This window comes from Alosa pseudoharengus, unplaced genomic scaffold, assembly GCF_046254945.1.
Source record: "Alosa pseudoharengus isolate Yale_2024_CS ecotype anadromous, Long Island Sound unplaced genomic scaffold, YU_APseudo_1.1 YU_APseudo_1.1_scf_14, whole genome shotgun sequence".
In the NCBI taxonomy this organism is placed as follows: Eukaryota; Metazoa; Chordata; class Actinopteri; order Clupeiformes; family Clupeidae; genus Alosa; species Alosa pseudoharengus.
In genome coordinates this window covers 34,829,037-34,852,070 of record NW_027468609.1, presented here as the reverse complement: position 1 = coordinate 34,852,070, position 23,034 = coordinate 34,829,037, and the positions used below count along the sequence as shown (strand labels likewise).

At 44.0% G+C, this 23,034-nt stretch overlaps 1 protein-coding gene across 1 annotated transcript in view; it reads left to right on the top strand.

Annotated features, from left to right (window-relative positions):
- Window positions 1-9,388: 9,388 nt before the first annotated feature.
- whrna (whirlin a) overlaps window positions 9,389-23,034 on the top strand; it is a 105,296-nt gene continuing 91,650 nt past the window's right edge. Inside the window, exon 1 of the mRNA XM_076283364.1 lies at window positions 9,389-10,108. Within this exon, the coding sequence (XP_076139479.1) occupies window positions 9,389-10,108 (720 nt within the window). The remainder of the gene's footprint in view (window positions 10,109-23,034) is intronic.

Sequence of the window (23,034 nt, the reverse complement as noted above, 5' to 3'; positions counted from 1 at the left end):
AAATAGTTGCATATCTGCAGATAAGTCCAGTACTTCGCAGTGCAATGTAGTTTTTTCATGTCTGAAATATTGCATATCTTGCATATAAGCGACAAATTATTCCTCCAAAACTGCAGTTTTGATTCTCAGAAACCGGCAAGCACTTGAGGTAAGCTGTTGCAGTTATTTTCTGTAAGGAGAGTAGGTAGTGGGATATGACAGTGCAGCCTGAACCTGTAAACAGTAAGAGACAGCTGTTGTGTTGGGTACTGTAGGTAGGTGGTTGTAGGTTTTCAATAATTTAGAATGTGAATATTGTGTTTGTGTTTGTGTGTGTTCAGTATGGCTTGTGGACAGATGTCCTTATATCAGCTGGCAAGGGTGCTCTTATACCGTCTGCCAAATAACCTGGGATGGAGGTGGTGAAATATGGCTTGTGAGAGTTGTGGTGGACATGTTTTCCCCCTTTTGATATAACCTTCTGACAAAGGCTTCTAGCTTTTACCATAGTTCAGGTTTGCTTTAACATGATATTAGACTGTCATGAAATACAGAAGATTAATGTGTTCACTTGAGGATAAAAAATACCTAGTTTTACTATTTACGAGATAGTGAAGTCATTAATTCAATTTGTGTAGGCATTCATTTGCAGCGATAAAGGAATTCGCATTGCTTATTTAATGCAAGACTGACTCTAATGTGGTAGTAATGCAGGAAAAAATGTCAATCAGTAGAAGGTGACCCTTAACCCTAAACCAAAGATTTATATGTTAAAATCTGATGAATAACACACATGTTAAGTTAAATTACATTGTGAGATATACTGTAGGCTGCATTCTAGCCAAGCCTGGTAAGATTGAGTGGCCACAGGGAGGCACCAGAAGCTTGAGCTGGTACATGTCATTACAGCTAAGCCACTGTCAGGTTCCTCCTAGGAGGGTGTGGTATTACTGCACTGTATAACATCCCAGAGAGAAATTCAATCTCTCTCTGAAGTACTGTAGTCAAAGTGATCTCCACCTTTTATCATTTCATGTTCTCCCCAAGAATCAAGCCTACATAGGACACTTAGAGCTACTGTGCTATAATGACATAGTGGAACTCAAACAAGCTTCCACCCTCTCCATTGAGGGGAGCATTTCCATTGCACGGATAATGAGTCAGCAGCTGTTTTTTAAGTGATGGTTGACCTCTTAAAAATCATATTCTCCCATTATCTACTGCAGCTCTCCCCCAGAGGAGCTCTCGCCATTTAAAATTTGCTTGTCAGTTCTGCACAAAATTTGGAATTCAGCAGAATGTCAGAGACCCAGAAGAATGTTGCTCTTTTTCCACTTAATTAATGCATTAAAGAAAGAGCTACTGTGTCACTGCCTTCCAAGTCTCCTTTTCCCCCAGATAAATATAATCAGGTTTCATACACAGGCATGAGAATGAGAAGATGACAGAAATTTAAATTTAATTAGTGTGGACTATACATTTTGAGGAGAAAAATGCAGTTGTCATCTAAGTGGTGCTTTGAGGTATGAGAAGAGCGACAGAGGCTTGTGAGTGGTCCATCAATCTGCTGTTTTTTCTTACCAACATTTTTAAAGATCAATGACAGCATGCAAGACAAAGTGATTCATTGACTGAGAGGGATGTACAGTATTGTAGCTCAATACTGCAATGCGCTGTGAGGAAAAATCCTTATGTGGAAGAGGTCAGTCCTTCATTACATCTAGGTCCTGCTTTAGGAGCATCAAAAACCTACTTATGAACAAAATATGTATTTTTTATTATTTATTTATCTATCTATCTATCTATCTATCTATCTATCTATCTATCTATCTATCTATTTATTAATGAACAAATTATACTTTTATAATTTTGGGCAAATGACGAAGGCCAGATCATTCTGATCTGTTCTGGTAGTCAACGACATGAATTCTCTTTGGAGACATTCTGCTATTTCATTTGGTTTTATTGCTAACCTCTTGTGATTTCATCGTTTTTGGAGAAAGGAATGGATTGCACAAGAGAATAATGTGTGTTTGATAGAGCAGAGACGTCTTTGACAGCCTTGCTGCGGTACCGAAAGTAGAGATGGGTGAGTGGGCTGTCACAGTGTAAGTGGGGAGCGTCGTGTCAGGAGATCGGGCTGTCGGGGCTGGGGGGTGAATCTGCTCACTGTCCACGCATCTGTGCCTCCAACACAGGCAATTTTCTGCATGACTGTGATCTATGACAACGCACCAGCTCCCCCGACGTTGGAATTGAAATGAAACCTGCACGATTGTTTCCTACTTTAATCCTTGGCTATTTGTCAAATTATAACAAGCCCATCCAAGATGATGAACCCCAGCATTTTGACTGTTGAAACATAACACAAACCTTTGTAGGTTTTGGTCCTCTGATTGGTCTGTCTTGCAAAGTCTCAGGTGTAAGCTGACATTTTGTTATGACCACATCTACAAGTAAAAACACCCAAAATTCAAAAAGTCTTTTCATTCAAACACGAAGCCATTGTGTTTATGTGATAACTCCTTTGGAGGATGGAGGCATACATATTTAAACGGTTATCATCTCGCATGCTTCATCATGAGAAATGGTCAAAGCATCACTGCTCCAATTTGTTTTTGTCCCCTTTTTCTCTCACATGGTGTGATGAGACTCAGGAGTCAGGCGATTGAGGGTTTGTAGAGCTTTGCTGTTGGCAGAGATCTGAAGGTGCCGGAGTGGGCCAGCTCCGCTGCTGTTCCCCTTGTCTAATCTCCCTCTGACCAGCCCTGAAACAGCGGCACACATGCCCAGTCCCTCACAGAGCAGGAGGGCCGCAGTCTCCCAAAACACCACTGCTGTTGGAACCAACAGATTTGTCCCGCCACTGAGATCAGTTGGGTCAGTTTTTGTCCAGCTGCTATGACAGGATGACAAGACTATTGAGAATTGTCCTAACTTCTTGACCTGCTGCTTTCTAATCAATTGGACACACATCAATCCTCTGTAGGTACGGGCAGCTCGGAATGCAGGTCAAAGCTCTGCTCAAATCCTGTCGGTCATGCGAGATTTGTCTAGTGTAGCCACTGGCTGGTTGGACAGACTGTATATCCTGTTTTCCGTCAAAATGTGATGTCAAGTCACTTACAGGCATTTACATGGAGGCTTATGAGTTGCTCCAGTGTGGTGGGGTCTCTCAACCTGTTGGCTGTGTTTCAAAGATCTCTTTGACTAAATGTGGAAGTATATTTGCCTCTAAGGGGACACCTGTCAGTCCCTCTGTTTTCTAAACCATTAGGTTGCCTCGGAGTGAGCTCAACTCAGTCAAAGCCTCACTCAACATGGCTTAGTGGACATGGTTTTTAAACCCATCAAGAGGGAGCATAATATGTTTAGTCACAGTCCTCAGATCCTATTCATTGGCTTGTTTAAATTTGCCCCCTCCATCCGTGGGTGCAGCTGAATAATTGTCATAAGGAAGCAGAGCGTACTGTAAAATCGAGGGCCTGAACATGGAGGTGACGTTTTGAATGTTGTAGCTTTGATTCTAGCTTTGATTGGAGTGGATTTGGGAACTGGGAATGTTGCCTTTTTTGCGACTCTCTTTTCCAGCTGACACTACTTGGTATGAGCCAGCCTCAACCTGCGAGGAGTCTAATCCCACTCCCCTCCTGGTTCACAATCTGTGACAGCAGGCAAGAGCAAGATGGGAGAGAGGGAGTTTTTGTTTGGGCCTGAAGAGAATTCGGTGCAGTCACTGCAAACTTTCAAGCTGTTTATTTGCCCTCTAACAAGATCCTGGAACTCATGACAGAGTAAAATGGCTATGTTTATTTTGTGCAGTGAAATCAGCAAACCACAAAATAGACCCTGCTTGATGAAGTACAAACTGTTGAAACACCTGGTTGTTTTCCATGTTTTTACCTTACGGCTATGAAAGGACATAATCTTTCTTATGGTAAACTTTATCATTGATTTACAGGTAAGCTATGCTTACATTGTGTATACTGTATGTCTAATTGACATACACTGTGCAGTGTAACTCCTCCATCTATTAGATAGCCTTTATGAAATTTCCCATCATGCTGCAGTGCATGTACTTGGGCTTTTAATGAATATTTGTGCGCAATATTACCTCGTCGTGTAGCAAAACGTATGATTAATGTTGGCTTTTGTGAGCACCTCATTAAGTATGTCCCAGAGCATGAATTAAAACAAGCTGATGGATATCACCCTGGCTGGACCTCCATCCCCAGAGATGATTCGGGGGATGGGGGGGCAGAGTGACATTTAACCACAGACCTGCTCCATTATCTGGCAGAATTAGGACAGGGAGATGTGGAGTTAGGCTGGGGTTGTCTGAGGACAGGGCGACGAGTTTAAGGTAGTGCTTTTGTGGGACTTGATGACGAAGATGGTAATTGGCATCCGAGCCAGGGCTCGAGTGGGGAAGGGAAGTGAGGTGCCATGGGACGCAGTCAACTCATTTGACGACATGTTCTCTCTCTCTCTCTGTCTCTCTCTCTCTCTCTCTCTCTCCCCTCAGCCAAATGCAACATAAAGTGGATTCCTGCCACAGGACCAGTTAGAATAGCTGTAGAATTTCTGCAGTACCAGAAGACCAGAAGATGTTCACTCAGACTGAACCTTCAGGTAGGCGTCATGAAACTTTTAGCAGTGACAACTTCCGTGTTGAGTGTTCAGAATTCCTCAGGTGGATGTTCAGCATTAATACCACTGAATGTAGGAAACCAAGTTTTTGACCGTTCAATCCTGATTTGAGGTCACCACCTGATTTCGCTCAACTTTTAAAAGCTCCTCAGTGTTTGTTCTCCCGGCAGTATGTGTAGTTTGCTGATTATGCACGACTGCTCATATTGTGTCCTAAACCACACATATTCATGCAGGTGCATAGTAGCTTCCTTCATAATCCAAATGTAATGGTCTGTTTTAAATGACCATAACAACATGCCTGACTAATACATAAAATTACTCCTTAGAATAGATACTGGGGGGAAGATAGCTCATTTATATTGGTGCCAGGAATGTGTTGATGTGTAAAAATTCAATAGTTTCATCATTTTAGACTAATACTTGGAATAAGGAAACAATGCAACCAATGTACTTTATGTAGGCTTTCTTCTATTCTGTTCTATTATGTAATTATGACCGCCGCGCAGCGAAGCGGCGGTCATATAGGCTTAGTCAGATTTTTTTTTTTTTTTTTCGCATGTCCAAATTTCCGTCAAGGATTCCCGGGACACTGAAAGACCGCGGTAGACGAAACTTGGTGGGCATGTAACCCCATATGGATAGCATGGAACCATCGTTTTTCGTTTTGATCTGTAGCCCCCTGCTGGACTGCACCCCCCGAAAGGAGGGTAGGGCAGACACAGTTTTCTGTGAATATCTCGAGAACCGTAAGGTTTAGGAGGACCATTTTTTTTGTACTGTATGTTGATCTCAAGGGGCCATGTCAACCCATTCCATAACCACTCATTTCATGTATAGCGCCACCTAGTTAAACACAAAAAAGTAAAAATGAGGTGTTGAAATCGCAGGTATCTGTGACCTAACATAGTCAAAACTGCACGAAATTGGAAGTGTAGGATCATTATGATACCCTCTGAATGCACGCCAAGTTTCGTGGAATTCCGTTCATGGGGGGCCACACAATAAATTAATTTATGTAACTGGCCTGTAGGTGGCCGGAGACAGTTTTCTGTGAATATCTCGAGAACCGTAGGGCCTAGGAGGTCCACCTTTTTTTTGTATGTTGGTCTTAAGGGGGCATGTCAACCCATCCCATTACCACTTATTTCATGTATAGCGCCACCTAGTTAAAAATTAAAAAGCAAAAAATTAGGTGTTTTCATCACAATATCTCTGGCTGACATGTTCAAAACTGCACGAAATTGAAAGTGTAGGATCATTATGACACCCTCCGAATGCATGCCAAGTTTTGTGAACTTTCGTTCATGGGGGGCCTTACAATATCTGTATCTTGATCTGTAGCCCCCCAGCTGTACTGGACCCCCCGAAAGGAGGGTAGGGCAGACACAGCTTTCTGTGAATATCTTGAGAACCGTAGGGCCTAGGATGACCAATTTTTTCCGTATGTTTGCCTCCAGGGGTCATGTTAACCCATTCCATGTGCACACATGTGCATAAACAGATACACACGCACACACATACATTCACAGTAATCATACGTATGACACATACCCACACAGTACACATATGTACGCATGCATGCACGCACACACACACACACCCACACACATAAACATAAACGTGTACACGCACACATGCACACAATTCAAGAATTTCTCAGAATTATAAACATGCAAGATGGGGGTTGGGTTGTATAAAATTAATTTTACATGTGAAATCTATGAACTAATCATGTTTTGGTACTTGTTGTCTAGCAGATACCAGTGAGAACTGAGTGTGGATAATGCAATTTAGTGAGACAGTTCGAATCATATAGGCCTTTCAGCGTGATTTATTTTTCTGGAAAAAATGTGCTGGACTGGGAGGCGGTCATATTTTGTACCGCTCTGCGGTACATCTAGTTTGTAACCATCTAATGTGATCGAATGAAAGATTCAAAGGCTAAAACCATGGCCTCTGACCTGTGATTGTGTATAGGGTGTCCCTATTTCACTCTACTGCTACTTATATTACTCAGTCATTTGTGTGTGTGTGTGTGTGTGTGTGTGTGTGTGTGTGTGTGTGTGTGAGAGAGAGAGGACACTTTGCAACTGTGCAAAACTGATGATTCCAGGTGAGTCATCATTGGCTAAGCCTATTACATAAAGCACTTGACTTTAGTCTCTTTTTCTCAGCACTGGGTGATTAGAATAATGAGACGGCGGTGGTCAAGATTATTCTCATGTGTCTGGGCTGCAGCATATCTTCCCTCATTTCCCAAGTCTATCTCAGTCCCAGCTTATCCATCCAAGTGTGTGTGTGTGTATGTGTGTGTGTGTGTCTGTGTGTGTCTGTGTGTGTGCTTTCTCGCTCTCTCTGTCCACACAAACACACACACATACACTCTCTCACACAGACTCATTACTTACCTCCATACCTCTGTCACTCATGAACATAGAGCACCGTAAAACCCATTTTCTTGTCAAATTGGCTGAGCATCCGGGAAGGTTGCACTCTGTAGGCTATTTGACATGCACCACACTCACGGCAATGTGCAGCTCTATGTGGCGGAAGCTAAAACTAGACAGATAGCCACAACTATTAGCTGTGCTGATAGCAGAAGTGTTAATTACCTCTGCTCCTTGTGTGTGTGTGTGTGTGTGTGTGTGTTTATCTTTTAGTTGTATGGCCTATTTTTGTTTGCTTTTGCTATCTGCCATCAAATCCTCCGTCTCTTAATTACCAACATCAATCATCACCAGCCACCCCCCCCCCCCCCACACACACACACACTTCCCCACCTGCTCCCTCCCCTTTACAAACACACACACACACACACACACACACACACACACACACACACACACACACACACACACACACACACACACACACACACACACACACACAATCGCCAGCATCCTGACAGCTCAGACAAAATGACTAAATTCCTCATTATCTCCTTTCAAATGAGCTTTTGGTAGACTGTGATCCATCAGACACCTTGGGAATCCTGCAGATTCGCGAGCGATAACCTGGACCCCTGAATGGCTGGTTGGCCGGTGGCAGAGCCCTATGCTCATTATTTCAGGTGCTGCCAGTCAAACTCAGCAGAGATGGAGCATTTTCAGAAGGACCTAATCCAAGCTTGATTATAAGCCACTGCTGTGTCTAGTCTGAATGTGACTGCTGATATCTAATGTAAGCAGAAAAACATGCATTACAAATAACCCACACCCCTACCCAAAGGAAAACATTTTCATTGTGTACCCTGCCACCTAAATGTGAAGAACAAACTTTCAATGGTGACAATTGACCACTTACATGCATACATGCAAGTTGACTTGAATATGCAAACTGATTTGAATTTCTTAATCACTTTCATTTAATTTGCTTACTTACATATAGGCCTATACCATCAGGCAACCACATTTTATAGCAGGTCCAATTCTAACTACATTTCCGGTTATGATTTAATAAGGTAAAGCCAAAGGATTGCAAAATGGACCATTGCATAATTTCAAGATGGCAAAAGATAGAAATGGATTCTTCATCAATAAATAATAGTGATGAAATGTTGAACAACAGATAAATCTTTTTCAATACCCATATGTGGCCTGGAATGCATAAAATATTTTGCAACAATTTCTGATAAAGGTCATTCTGTTTTAAGAGCATGAATGCACTTGCTCTGGGCAGCATTGTAGCCTGAACGAGACACTGACTGGCTGGAGTGTGTGCCCTTTCAAAAATATTTTAAGGAATGCCTGTACTGCGCTACCTACATGTAGTAAGTCAACCCAAAAATAGCCATTGAATGAAGCCTGAGTGAGTCCACGCTGTACGTGAACATGTTGTTGGTTACTAGGCAACTCAAGAGCGACATGTCGTTACGTCATTTCCTGCGCAGCCAAGGTTTAGATCTAGACTTCGAAGCGCTGTTCAGTTGATAGTAGTGGAAAGCCAACGGAGAGACAACCGACATGGGGCGTCTGTTCACGGTTGCAACTTGGTGTCTCAAAGGAATAAAATAACAGAAGAATACAACGCAGAGACGAAAGGAAACGAAGAACCATTTGCCGTTGGATATATGCCGTTGGATTCGTCTTTAAAAGTTGTACTTTTTTTCTTCGGATGGTGTAGCTTATGCCCAAGAAATTGTACTGCTCGCTTTCATGGACTACAGTAGGCTACAGCACCGAAACACAGGAGAGGACGCAACTTGTTTATCAGCCAACTTTGCGCATTTTTGGAAAGAAAGAAGACCAACGGCTTAGAGGATATACTGTGTTTCGTTTTTTAATGTAGGCTACTAGTTCTCAAGGCATACGCTACACATCTTAACTTATGTTTCATTGTCGTTGTTGACGAAAGATATTGGAGAAGCGCTTTGGAGGCTACTTGACTCCCTTATGTACGAACATACGACACCCTGGCCGATGCTGGTTTGGATGTCTTAAAAACATTATTTGAATGTTCTGTGCTAGTGTAATAATGTTAAAAGTTACTAGTGCTTACATTTAGCCCATTTATAATGTATAATGATTTCGTCAAAACTATGTGTGACATCCTATTAAATGTCAGCCTATTTACATTTCGCATAAGTCGACTTGAAAGCTATTTTGGAAAGAGCTTTAGAAAGCATGCCATTTTGTGAGGACTACGTCCAGGAGTTTTTATAAGTCGCTTCGGAGTTGCTGACGGACGGCAGTCTCTTGCATCACGTCAATGCTTGCTCGACTTCAACACCGCACCGTGGTCCCGGTAGCGTTCTAGGATGAGCACGGATCTGGATCGCATGTCGCTGAGTTCCTCGGCGAACTCAGTGGCGTCCAGTGCCCGCTCACTGTCAGTCAACGTCAAAAAGCTGCACAATGCGCTCAACCTGCTGCTCAACGACTTCGAGCGGGAACAGTTCATCCACTGTCTTAATGTGTATCACTCCAAACGCAATGTCTATGACCTGGTCCAGACGCTCAAAGTCATCCTTAACGCCCCCAGCAAACGTCAACTGCTACCCATGTTAAGGCTGGTCATCCCACGCTCAGACCAGCTTTTGTTTGACCAATACACCTCGGAGGGACTATACTTAAAATCGGATTTAGCTGCGAGCAATGGCAGTCCCGAACCATCTCTGGAAATTGCTAATGCGAGTCCCACTCTCGCCACGGTCTACCCATCTCAATCGGCGCTACGAGGGTCCCCAGATACCGCCAGCACCAGCAGCGACGGTGGCACCACTCTGGTGCCGCTGCTCGGAAGTCGATTCCTTCATGAACCCCCAGGAGAGCTCCGACAGGTGGTCCTAAAGCGGCACAAGAGCAACGAGGGGTTAGGTTTCAGCATCCGTGGAGGCTCCGAACATGGTGTCGGGATCTATGTATCACTTGTGGAACCAGGTTCCCTCGCCGAGAAAGAGGGCTTGAGGGTCGGCGATCAGATCATGAAAGTTAACGACAAAGTATTCGAGAATCTGACTCACGCTGAGGCAGTAAAGGTAAGCCCCCCCCCCCCCCCCCCCCCCCCCCCCCCCCCCCCCCCCACACACACACTAGTGTTTTAGTTATTTGTCCTTGTCAGATTTTATGAGATTGGATTGTAGCTTTCGGGATTTCATGCTCTGACACGTCAGTCAGATAGACTAAATTCTAACAGTGCGTGGGCGTTTTAGCCAGAACCCAAAGAAACTCAGCAATGCTTTTCAATTTCCGGAGATTCGTCATACCACGAAGGGTTCAGGGCCACAGTAGAGTACTGCACTTTCATTATGAAAGGAAATTACTTCCCCTGAATTACAAGCCTCAATGCAGACATGTTGGTCGTTTGCAGTTGAATGGCAGTCTTATACCCCACGCAGTCTGTCTAAATAGATGGTTGAGGTCACCAGCTGAAATAACCGTTTCGTCTCGATTTATATCTGGAATTATAGGATGCGGATCTTAAAACAAACATTGTTTTGTTAGGTGCTGTTGATTTTTAATTGTGTAGCAGAACATTTTCTCGAAGTTAAGGTGTTTAGTTTTATTCAGTATGATGTGAGATCCAGAATGTGCCTCAGTAATTTATGAACCTAATTTTGTCTCGAGGAAATAGCGGATCCAATTTATGTGCTACGATGCATTATGCGGTTGCTGTCCACGGTGCTGAAATGGAAAATAAGTGTATTTAAAAGCGACACGGAGGGTGTATTTTGGAAAGAAAGTATGCAGTTTAGTATTTTTAGTCATTTTTTTACCAACTAAATGCTGTAAAACATGTGGAAGGATAGAAGACTTCACAGTCCATGATCATTGCACATTGTTTTTCACACTGACACAGTGCCTTCACAGAGCCAGCTCTCTGCAGCTAGGGGCTTGGCCTGTGAGTCCAATGCTGCTAGCCTTTTTCTCTCTTCAGTCCAACCCAGTGGAACACACTAGCATTATGGGGGATGTGGTGTGGCTTATCCTGTGGGTGGGAGGTAGGAGGTTGGGGGAAAGCGCCAGGCTGTCTGTCAGTTCATCATATTGATCTCTCTCTCTTTCTCTCTCTCACTCTCTCTCTCTCTCTGTGTGTGTGTGTGTGTGAGAACTTGTATCGGTTTGTGTTTGGACGACCTTCTTTTTGGCCAGTCAGCCCACTCTGTTGTCGTTCACATATGTGGTGCTGATGGAAGCAGATAGAAGCCCATCTGGGCATTGGCACTGGCCACAGATAGGATTAAAGAGCTGGCAAGAGAAAGAAAGAGCACCGCGGGCAAAGACACCCAAAGACTTTAAAATAAAATAAAATAAAATAAAATGAAATAAAAAGAGAGAGAGCATTGGGTGGCTAGGCAGAATGACACACAATTCTGCATTGTGTGGCTTGCCAACATTCCTAGGCTGATATTTACCTGCTCTGTGGGCACATTGGTGTGGCAGCCTTTGAAGCTTCAGCACACAGCACATCTTCTCCAGTAAATCATGCCAGAATAAATACATAAAGACCCTCAGGTGAAGGAGGCAGGGAAGCTGCTCGTCAGGCTGATATTTTCTTATCAGACCCAGTGCTTCTCTCCAGGGTGTACCTGCCTGGGAAGCGAGGAAGATACTGGATGAGGTGGGACGGACTGGAGCGGCCTTAGCTGGCTGCGAGCTGTCATGGTTGGGCCGTAATGAGGCTGTGTGTTGCCCTTTGGCAGATCATGATGGGTTGGCCAATCTTCAGGGCACTCCGTGCCTGCCCGCTTCCGGGAGGGTGAGATAAATGACTGTGGGCTCATGCTATCTCTCTCTTTCTCTTTCTCTCTCTCACTTACTCACTCTCTCTCTATCTGTCTGTCTGTCTCTCTCCCTCTCCCTCTGTGTTCTGCTCTCTCTTGCTCTCTCAATCCCCTATTCTCTCTCTCTTTTCATTCTCTCTACATTTCCCTTTCTCCCCATAGCTTCTTCTCTCAAGAGGCGGCCAATCGCCTCATGATTTGAGTAAGCATTCTTCGTCATCTCTCTCCCTCTCTCTCTCTCTCACTCTCGTTCTCTTTTCTTTCCATCCTATTTGTTTCCCTCTTTCTCATCTTATTTCCACTGACCTCTGACCACTGTCCCTGGACAAAGTCAAAGGATGTGATTAGAAACAGTCGGAGAACATAAACTCGTATCTTCGTTTTTCTGCTTAGTTCAGCTCCTCACAAGGTCCTTAATTTCGGCAAGCGCAGTCAGCGAAGCGCTCTTGTAAAACCTGAATCATCACACAGAGTTGTTTGCACACCCTCTCTTTAGCCAACAAGGAGTGTGTTTGCACGAGTGTGCTACAGCTGCCTGTTGTGGAGGAAGACTCCTTGAGAGTTCCTGACTGATGGAAAGGCAAACAGATAAGTGGTTTGGGGGCCTTCCGTGGTACCTCCTGCACCCCACCGTTTTAATTATGACCTAAATAATTCATCAAGTGCTTTAATTAAGCCCTGTAAAGCTCAGTGGAGGGGTTGATTCCCTTGCCTTTGTTGCTGCGGTGTTAAGAGCTGATTAATTATCAAATGTTTACCCGCGTCAGGGGAGTCAGAAGAATGAGGAGGGGAGAAATGGAGACAAATCCTGTCTTAGACAACCCAATTTATGGCCTTGAACACCGGGACAGGGGAAGGCAAAGTAACACTTCCAGGCTGGGATGCATTGTGTAGAGGGGGAATGTCTCTCTCTCTCTCTCTCTCTCTCTCTCTCTCTCTCTCTCTCTCTCTCTTTCTCTCTCTCTCTTTCTGTCTCTTTCCTATTCAGTGACTCGAATCCAGAGGGACAGACACACTTCGCTCAGTCAATGTCTCTCTTGTGGTTGGTCATTCTGCCAAAGCCGCTCCATTGTGACAGCCTAATTAGTTTACAATGGACTGCTTGGCTGTATCTGTCAAAGCAGCCCCTGATATATCACCTGAATTGAATGCATGTGGTGTATCCAGGCCTCGCCCTCCCTGCACCTCAGAAATCGGCTATTTCACCCGCTTATAAGGTCACACTAATGGACAGCACAGCTCAATCCATTTAAATGGCCTTATTGAATGAGAAACATGCTCATAGCAGTTAAAGGAATTATCCGGAGTAAAATGCACTTTAGATCAATTTACGGATGATTGGGAGTACATACGTTAAAAAAAAAACATAGTCCAGTATTTCTTTCGAAATTGAAATGAAGTTGTATGGACTGGACTATTTTTTTTAAAACGGCGACGAAATTGTAAATTTCCAGAGCGTGTTACTCCACACTCGGCAATCGACTCCTACGGATTTTCCCCTAAAGACGCCAGCTGCAGCAGTAACATTTCCGAAAAGGTACTGGCTTGATGAAATTCATTCTGGACTCTCTATCCGACCACATAAAGACCTCGGGATACTTCGGTTTGGCTTTAGGGACCCTCTACTCACTACCACGTAAGTGTAATGTTGTTTGGAACTGTAGAAGAGGTATAAAAATAGTGTTTTGTAGCGGCGAAATGACTTGCCCTGGTCACTTCCAGGCTAACGAGTTTTGACTAAAAACGGTAAAATCGAACTTTCTCAAAACACATCCGAATGACATGATTTTGATGTCAACTCAACGTATGTACTCCCAATCATCCGTAAATTGATCTTAAGTGTATTTTACTCCGGATAATTCCTTTAAGAGACATTTTTGAGCTGGATGATATCCAAGTAGTGATATCAACCAGGCGCGCCTGCAGGTGTACGTCCGTACGCACTGTGCATACCATCACTCAACAACGAGAGAAAATTTACCTTGTGTGTGTGAATTCACACCATATTGGCCTACCATACCTTTCCAACTATGCACAGTATCCCATTAGTAGCATTCAATCAGGCTATTTACAATTTTCTATTAAGTAGGCCTAAAGTTAGTGAACACTTCAAAATTAACGCGCACACATGTTTGAGCAGGAGAGAATACGCACGCAGGCACGCATAGGCTTGTTTTCTTTTACTCGGCTTTCTATATGGTTATCAGCACACAATGTTGAGCTAATTCACTAACTCAATACTCATCATGGATATCACAAGTTTAAACAACGAAAACAGAAAGGATGGAGGCAGCAAAGCTAGAGGAGCTATTCAAGATGGGCAAGAACAAGGTTGGCTAAGCAATTGGTGTGCTTGTCAGAACGACTGCATTACAGTACGTTATAACACAACTAAAGGTAGCTTTAGCCTGTATAGGGATGTATAAAGTTGCCCAAATGAATAACACAACTAAAGGTAGCTTTAGCCTGTATAGGGATGTATAAAGTTGCCCAAATGAATAGGTAATTGTAGACGTTGTTGTTGCATTATTGCATGTGGATGTTGTTATGCTATGTATGCACGAACCTAAAGGAAAAATACTGTCCACGCGTGAACGTTTTTTTTTTTTTCGGGGGGGTGCGTACCATAGCATTCATTCCTGCAGGCGCCCCTGATATCAACCATACAAGAGTGCTGAAGTGTTATATTATTTTTTTAAATATTGGAAATGGTTTGTGTATTTTGAACTGGTTATTATGTTGTTTATAATTTTTCTACGCAGAGCTTAAAGATGGAGAGTGTCCACCCAAAGGTATGATGATAAAGAAATGTTTGCAGCACAAAACATAAATACATAAGCGCATGAATAAATGTATGTATAATAAAAATTACTACAACTGACCTACTGTATTACAAAAACTTCCTCATGGATAAGTGCATATAATGTGTGTTTTGCTTAATGGATATAATGATACCTTTGCCAAAGGTGTAGAAGACACCTTCACCAACTTAACACATCACTTTTAGATCCCACCAGAGCCTTTCAGCTCACGGCACAGGTGTGTAGGGGTTGAAATGCAGGAGTTTGGATTGGGGGCTTATTGCTACAGGCTGTCTCGTGAGGATTGTTCCCACTGTTGCGTGTGATCCTCTCCGTCATCCGGCGGTGACCATGACTGAGCTCCTGTTGCCTGCTGATTACAGGGCTGATGGATTAGAAGAGCTCTGTGTGAGGGCTGGGAGTGCAGGGGTGCAGCCTTGCCGCTCTCCCCCCTCCCAAGGGCACGCGAGCTGGGGGAGGAGGGAGGGAAGGAGCTGCGAGGCTGGAGGGGGGTGGGGGGGGGGTGACACAGCGACAGAGAGACAGGGCGAGGACAGCCCTCTCAGGGGGGGAGAGCTGACAGACGCATGGGGAAAGGATTTGGGGCAGATTCAATCAACCTTCAACAAGGTGGCTCACCTTCAGGGAATTCAAAAGAGGCATATGAGCGTGCAAGTTTTGTGTGTGTGTGTGTATGGGTGTGTGTGTGTTTTGCATTTTCATGGGTGGAAATATATTTTTTGATACGGCAAACAATGCATCAGGTAAAAAAAAAGCACTCTGATCTCTTTAAGATCTGTCCAATTAAAAAACGCTGTGGAGAGAGGACCGAACTGTTGCTGTTTGTGTAGTGGATATTGTGGCGTTGTTGTTTATTTTCCCCTACAGAAGGCAGGATGGCCAAGACTGAGTCCACTCTGAGTCACAGTTTGCCCTGTGCTTTAGCCCTTGGCCAGAGGCTCAGCCTGAATCACACCCTGTGCTCTGTCGGGGTGTGCACTCAAGCCAGGCTGCACCTCAGCACAAATCAATTGGACAACATTGCAGTTAGGGAAAATGTGTTGGTGTGTACACATACAGAGACAGACAGACAGACACACATACACACTCACACACGTACTGACTATCTCTCTCTCTCTCTCTCTCACACACACACACACACACACACACACACACACACACACACGCACACATACTGTACACACACACACACACACACATTCCTTCTGTTTTTTTGTCCCTCTTTTGAACAGACACCGAGACACACATATACACACAGCTCTACAGTCTTAATGTTGAAAGAGGGAGGCGCCCTTCTTGTGGACTCATAATCCCCTCTTTGCTGTGGTGATGGGAGAGGAGCAGGGAGGAGCTGGATGGAGGGATGAGATAGAGGGAATAGAGCAAATCAGAAGGAAAGAGGAAAAAGCTGGATGAAAGAGAGAAGCGTTGCATCGGTTCATTCCGATGCAGGTCTGAGGTGCATGCTGCGCACAAATCCATATGCCACGAATGTGACAAACAAACTCATACACACACACATGCACAGACACACACATGCACACACACACACACACATGCACACACACACACACGTGCCACATGCACACACACATACACACACATGCACACACACCCACACACACAGAGAGCACAGAGACCTGCTAACAACTCTCTACAAAGGTACAAAAGTACTCTACGGTACGGGAAGTACTCTAACCGGGTTACATAAGAGTGCAGAATAGATTTGAAAAACCTTGGCAGCGACAAGATTTTGCACTGACATTGAGCAGGCCATCTTGTCCTAATGGGATTACTTCTCAGGAACGTTTGGATGGAGAGTTCACTTTCTGAGTTGTGATCAAACACAAAAGTGTGGAAGAGGGGAATAAAAAGAGAGAGAGAGAAAAAAATGGCGTGACACAATGAGTAGAGCAAGGACGAAAAGTAAAGTAAAGGGAGTAGAAGAGCCACGGGAAAAAGTGAGAAATATATCGACTTAATTCGCTGTGACTAAAGCCCAATATTTAGTGGACCATGCCTAAAGGTGCAGGGCCCTCGTTCATCTTGGAGTTCCGTGCGTTCTGTGGCTGAGTCAGATTGCTGAGTGGTTGGAGAAGAGTTCATCATCATTAGCTCAGGTGGACCCATCCAATAACTCTCCATTATCCTTGAAGTCACAGGCCGCGTCTCTAAGCATACTCTTTCCTTGCTTAAACTCTGGCTGTAGCAGAATCAGAGCATTTGCCAGAAAGTTCTTTGAACTTTAAAGAAATGTTATTTTCACATCAACAGGTTGTGAAAGAGCAATATGTGACATGCTGGAGGAATAGCAGAATAATAGTGTTTATTATTGTCTTGAGGCATTTTTGTTGGACATCAGTGTTTTAAAGGTTAAATCAAGCGGAGAGGTATGCTGATTTCAATGCTGGTGATTCATATTTTAAAATGGTAGCTTGGTAAACATGCTGAGTCGGGCATTTCACATATTGTTCACACAGAACCGAGATAGAGTTTTCCCTTAGGAGATTCTTGTGTCAACACCCAAGGCCTTTGCCAGAATAATAAATAGCCAAAAGCAAACACACTGCTCCTTTGGTACCTGTTGCATCTGCTGTCGCTTGCTGTTATAAATAGATGAGCTAAAAACATGCTGCTCTTTTGTAAGTATGTGTGAGTATGTGAGTGTGTGTGTGTGTTTGTGTGTGTGTGGGTGTGGTTTGTATTCTGCCTGTGGAATTGAGACTCTGGTATTTTTTGATGTAAGTGCCGTGTTTGTCTCCATCACTAGGGAGAGATCTTTCTAGAAATGCGATCTGCCCCAGAAGTCTGACCTGGCCTGCACAAGCCTATTCCCTACCTGCCATGTGTGTCCATGCCATCTGTTACACACACACACACACTCACTCACACACACACACACACACTTGCTCTGCCACTTGTCGATCCTGGAAATGAGAGAGGAAATGACATTGGGTGTCCCCCCTCCACCCCTTCACAAGGGCATGCTGGAGAGTTTCTGCATTCCTAATCAAGCTGTGTTCTCTTCATGATGGAGAGCTGGCCAATCGGCCGAGGTCCTCCACCGTAGGCAGCTGATTAGGTTGTGTGAAGGCCCTGATCAGGGATTGGGGAAAGTATGAATAATTAAACAGGTGCACTGGCACGCCTCCACCTGTGACAATGGGTTTTTTTTTGTCACAGAGTGAAACAGAGATATGGACAGACAGCAAGAAGTAGCAAAGGGAACAAGTGGGAGAAAGAGAGAAAACAAGTGCTCTTTTTCTTTTCTCATCTTTTCAAACTGTTTTTTTTTCTTTGTACATCACTTTTATGTTCAGGGTCTTATTCTCTCTCTCTTTCTCTCTCTCTCTCTGTGTCCTCTTCTCTTTCTCCCTCTCCCTCTCTCTTTCTCACTCTCCCTCTCTTTCAATGATTTCCTTGCTTGATTAGAGTGCATGTTACCTGTGCACATGTCCCGAATGCAAAGGCCAAGCTTCAACCGCTGATTCAGTGCCAAGTTTCGGGGGACACCGCACCAGCACAAACATGCAACACACACACACGCACACCAACACACACTCACACACACCAACACACACTCATGCACACCAACACACACACACACACCCTCTCTCTCTTCATTTACCAGTATCTCTAGTCATCTTTTTTGCCTTCTGCTCCTGCCCTTGAGTATATTTAGGTTTGTATTGATCTCGATGTTGTGTTGCCACTTGCTACGGGCAATCTCTGAGTCACGTGTGTGTGTGTTGGTGTGTCAGTGTGTGCGTGTGTGTGTGTGTGTGTGTAGATAGATAGATAGATACTTTATTGATCCCCAAGGGGAAATTCAAGAGTGTGTGTGTGTGTGTATGTGCGCCACTCACCATGTGCTGTCCCCTCTGTGAGTGAGGGCTATTGATTTAAATACTGGTCACCCACGGCTACTGATATGTATGTATTGTAACATCTACATGAACACAGGTTTCAGGAAAAAAAAACATATGGTAGCTCATTCTCAAAGTCTTCAGATGGCTCAGATCCAGCTTTGTGTCAAGTACACCATCTTCTGGGGTCTATAATCCAGCCACACAGCCCGACAGATGGGCTTATCTCTTGAAGCGATGACCCATTAAATTGCCAACTTGTCAAAAAATGGACATTGAATACACATCTGTCCATGAATCCATTCAATTTGCTCAATTTTTTTTTTTAATTGAAGGGCTTTTTTTCTCCCTGTATCAGAGCTATGTCCTGCATGAATGAGATTGTTGTCCTGCTTGTATGTGATTCTCGTCCTGCATATGTGATTGTTGTCCTGCTTGAATTTGATTGTCGTCCTGCATGTATGTGATTGTTGTCCTGCTTGTATGTGATTGTCGTCCTGCATGTATGTGATTGCTGTTTACAGAGAAGGCACTTTACAGCCCAAGACAAATTTCCCCTTGAGGGACAATAAAGTATATCTTATCTTATCTTATCTTAATTTGGTCCTCTGTGTGGTCGATTAGACCTGTGGGGCTTGTTTTTGAGCATCAAGCACTCCAGCAAAGAACTAATCTAACCCATTCACCCCCACTAGCCAGATGATCTGTGTCTAATAAAATCTTAAGGCAAGCAAAAGAACAGCTCTCTTAACCCTTTGATGTAAACAAGCATCACATGTGTTCAAAAACTATGCAACTATAACACCTATATGGTTGTGTCTAATGTATGTTTCATTTGTGTTGAGGCCCTCAGTCTTGCTGCAGGGTTACGTCAGGCTGTAGAAATGAGATTAGGCTCACCATAGCAAGGGAGGTTGTTATTAGGTTATGTCACGGTTTTCTGGCATAGCTGTCTGCCAGCTAGACTGGTTATTATGAGCCACCAGATAAGTGGTAAAAAGAATCTAGCCAGAAGAGCCACTCCTTGGCATTGACATATAAAATGCCTAGATACACCTTCACATTTTTATTATGTCTATGTTACTTTTACCAACAAAACATGGATGAAAAAGCCCTATAATTCTCAGGGCATTAGTGTGTGTGTGTGTTTGAGTCTGATGGCAGACTACTTACATGATCATAAAATAATTTCAGCTGCAGCTGTTCAGACATTTTGAATGCCTTAGATTTTCTTCAATTCATTCATGGAAATAGACATTTTTGCTGTTCCATTCAAAATCTTGTTTTAATCTCTTGAGTCTGTGATTTGTTGGCACTGGGCTCCAGTTCAGGAGTCCAAGAGAAGAGGATAAGAGAGTCAACAGGACCAGCAGAATCTGTAGAAACACACACTGCTGTTTCTGTTTCTATTTTTTATTCGACAGCATGCTCTTTTCTTTAATGCACACAGTAAACTCGTCTGAAAACACGTCTGAAAACATCACAGTGGTAAACGCTGACAGGCTGATTTGCAGCAGCAGGGGTAATTGACGCTGCTGTGTTTGTGCTTGCGTCTCTGTCTGGTGGTGACTTCAGGAGCAGCTGTTGACAAGCCGGATCCAAGGGGGGAGTCGGTGTCTTGGGTGAGGTGCGGTGACGTCCTTATTGGATCAGCAGCACCAGCACTGCATGTGTTACAGCAGTGTTTCCCAAACTTTTTTTCTGGCGACCCACTTTTTAAAAATGACAGACCATCGCGACCCATTTCACTTCAAATCTACCCTGCAACCACCAATATTGTTTTAGGCCACAGGTTCTCCAACTTTTCTATGCCTCTCCCAACCATACATTGCTATAGGATCCCTGCTTTGAACACGGTTGTGTTGCATTTTGAGCACCATCAGCGTGAAAAGTTGGAAATTACTACTGAAAAGATACGGTTTAATGCGCATCCGAGAGTAGGGGAAATTCTCGCATGTTGCGCAGTCGTCATTCGTCAGCATAGTAAGCTGTTCATGTATTTCTAAAAAAAAAAATGTTGTAGGCTACGTTGCGTTGCAGACAAATGAGTCCATAACACTGTGGACGTCAATTCCAATGTAAACAGCAAATAACTCAAGTCGTTATATTGTATTGTTGTATTATATTATATTGTATAGTGGTTATATCAGAACAAGAGGCGTTTGCACAATAGCCGGAAGAATGCGCCTTTACTTTGGAGTTAGCGAGGTAAAAAACGAGAGGAATAGTGTTTAAAATGCCCATTTTAATTGTAGACTAATATAATGCACTGTTGTGCATTTTAAATCAGAAATAAGAATGTGAGGAGGTTGCTATTAACTTTAAAGATTGCATCTGCAATCGAAACTGTATGCAAATTGAATGGCCTTATGTCCGGTCTATGGATGTCTGCTTTAGTTGACAGCACGGTCACTAGATTTTAATCGGTAAAGTTGATGAGCTGGTATCTATTAATGTTCGTGCAAATAGGCGGATTAATGTCCCTTGCAGTTTGCAACTGCGAGGTACATGGCAGGCGCCCCACAGAACGGTTTCATTTTGAGAGGTAGATATCCATGCTGGCACCCCCTCTGCGATGCGTTCGTCCCCCAGTTTCATGCGCCAGTTTCATGAGCTTTTATGACAAAACCGTGACTGTGGTAATTAACAATCTACATCCTAATAGAAAACTTAGCTTTCCTGGTATCAAATGACAAATGGTATCAGTTAGGCCTATAACACAACGCAGGCGACCCAAATAAAATCTCCTGCGACCCACCCGTGGGTCGCGACCCAGACTTTGGGAAACACTGTGTTACAGGGCCCATCTATAGGCATCTTACCTTGCACCAGCCAAGGCTCTTTTATGGGCTTGTTTTATGCCTGGTATGTTTTACTCATAGACCTACACACACACACACACACACACATATGCACACACATGCACACACACACACACACGTATGGAGGCACACACATTCGCATACACATTTACACATACACACACTCTCACACACACACACACACACACAAACACTCTCTCTCTTTCTCACACACACACACACACACACACACACACCGTGCCTGTAGAGCATAAGGGACTGGCCGGCCTGGCTGCTGCGATGGCCAGACTGCCAGTGCAGAGGAGCCAACATGAGAGGGTCCAGCCAGGCCTACAGCCAAGGACACATCACGAGGCCCGTCGCTGACCTTGGTGGACAGACTGATGATGAAGAGAGGGAAAAGAAGAAAGTGGAAAAGGGTGGAGGAGAAGAGCAGTGACCAGAGAGAAAGAGAGACGGAGAGAGAGTGATAAAATGAGAATGTGAGAGATAGAGGAGAAGAGGGAATGAAGCGGAGGGAGAAAGATTAGCTGGGGATGTTACGGCCTAAATGAAGAACGGCAGCTCCCCAGAGGAAAATAAACTGATTCAGTGATTTAAGTCTTACAAGGACAGAATTTCTGTGTGTGTGTGTGTGGGTCTGTATCTGTGTGTGTGTGTGTGTGTGTGTGTGTTTGTGCGTAGAGGCCGATGTGTATGTCCATGAACCATATCTGATCCAAATCCATATTAGCATTCAGTGTGTTATCTGCAGACCGTGTGTGTGGACCATGTTTTATGAGTTTGTGTAACACTGTGTTTGTGTGTGTATCTTTATGATTTCCTGAATAGGAATTTTATGTGTAGGCCTACCCGTGTGAATGGACATGTTTATGGTTGTGGGTGTTTGAATGAGCCATATGTCTTCTTCTCCACTTCGTCAGATGATACACCAAGATACAGTATGTTTACAACTTGTCGTGTACATTTAGATGCATCCATGCCTCATATTATGTAATGACTTTATGTGCAGATAATATACCAGCTGTATGAGTGAGTTAGTAAAAGTGTGTGTATGTGTCTCTACATTTTAATGAGCATGTGGACCATTTTCCATGTGTTTATTCTTGTGTGTGTGTGTGTGTGTGTGTGTGTGTGTGTGTGTGTGTAGAAAGTGTAGAGCCGTAGAGGAGAGTAAGCAAAGCCCAGTTAGCCAGCTCCATCTGTCCCCGCGTGTTTGTGTGTCTGTCTGACAAAGTGCCTGGTCACTGGCTCGGACCTGTCTCAATGGTCCTGTTGTATCCAGCTCAGTGGCTCAGTGGATGGAAGCCCTTGGGTTCTGCTGTCCCGGTCATTTTGTGTCCACCCCAGCCACTTTCGAGTCTTGATCCGCTCCTGTCTGGTCCCTCCTGTTCTGGAGAGCCAGGCTGTGCTGTGTGCACTTCTCCCATCCACTTGTCCCTCGAGAACTACTATGGCCTTATTAACTTGTGTTTCAGTGGAAATACAGATATGCTGGATGGTTGTAATGAAGGCACAATTGATTTTTAATTTCTTCTTGCTCTGGGTTAAGTGGAGGGTTGTCCTTGGCTGTCACATTGTGTTTGGCCCTCGAATAGGTCATTGATAGATGTTGACTGACAGAAGCAGCCCCATTACACACTGTCCTACTGCTAGTAAGCTGGCATATG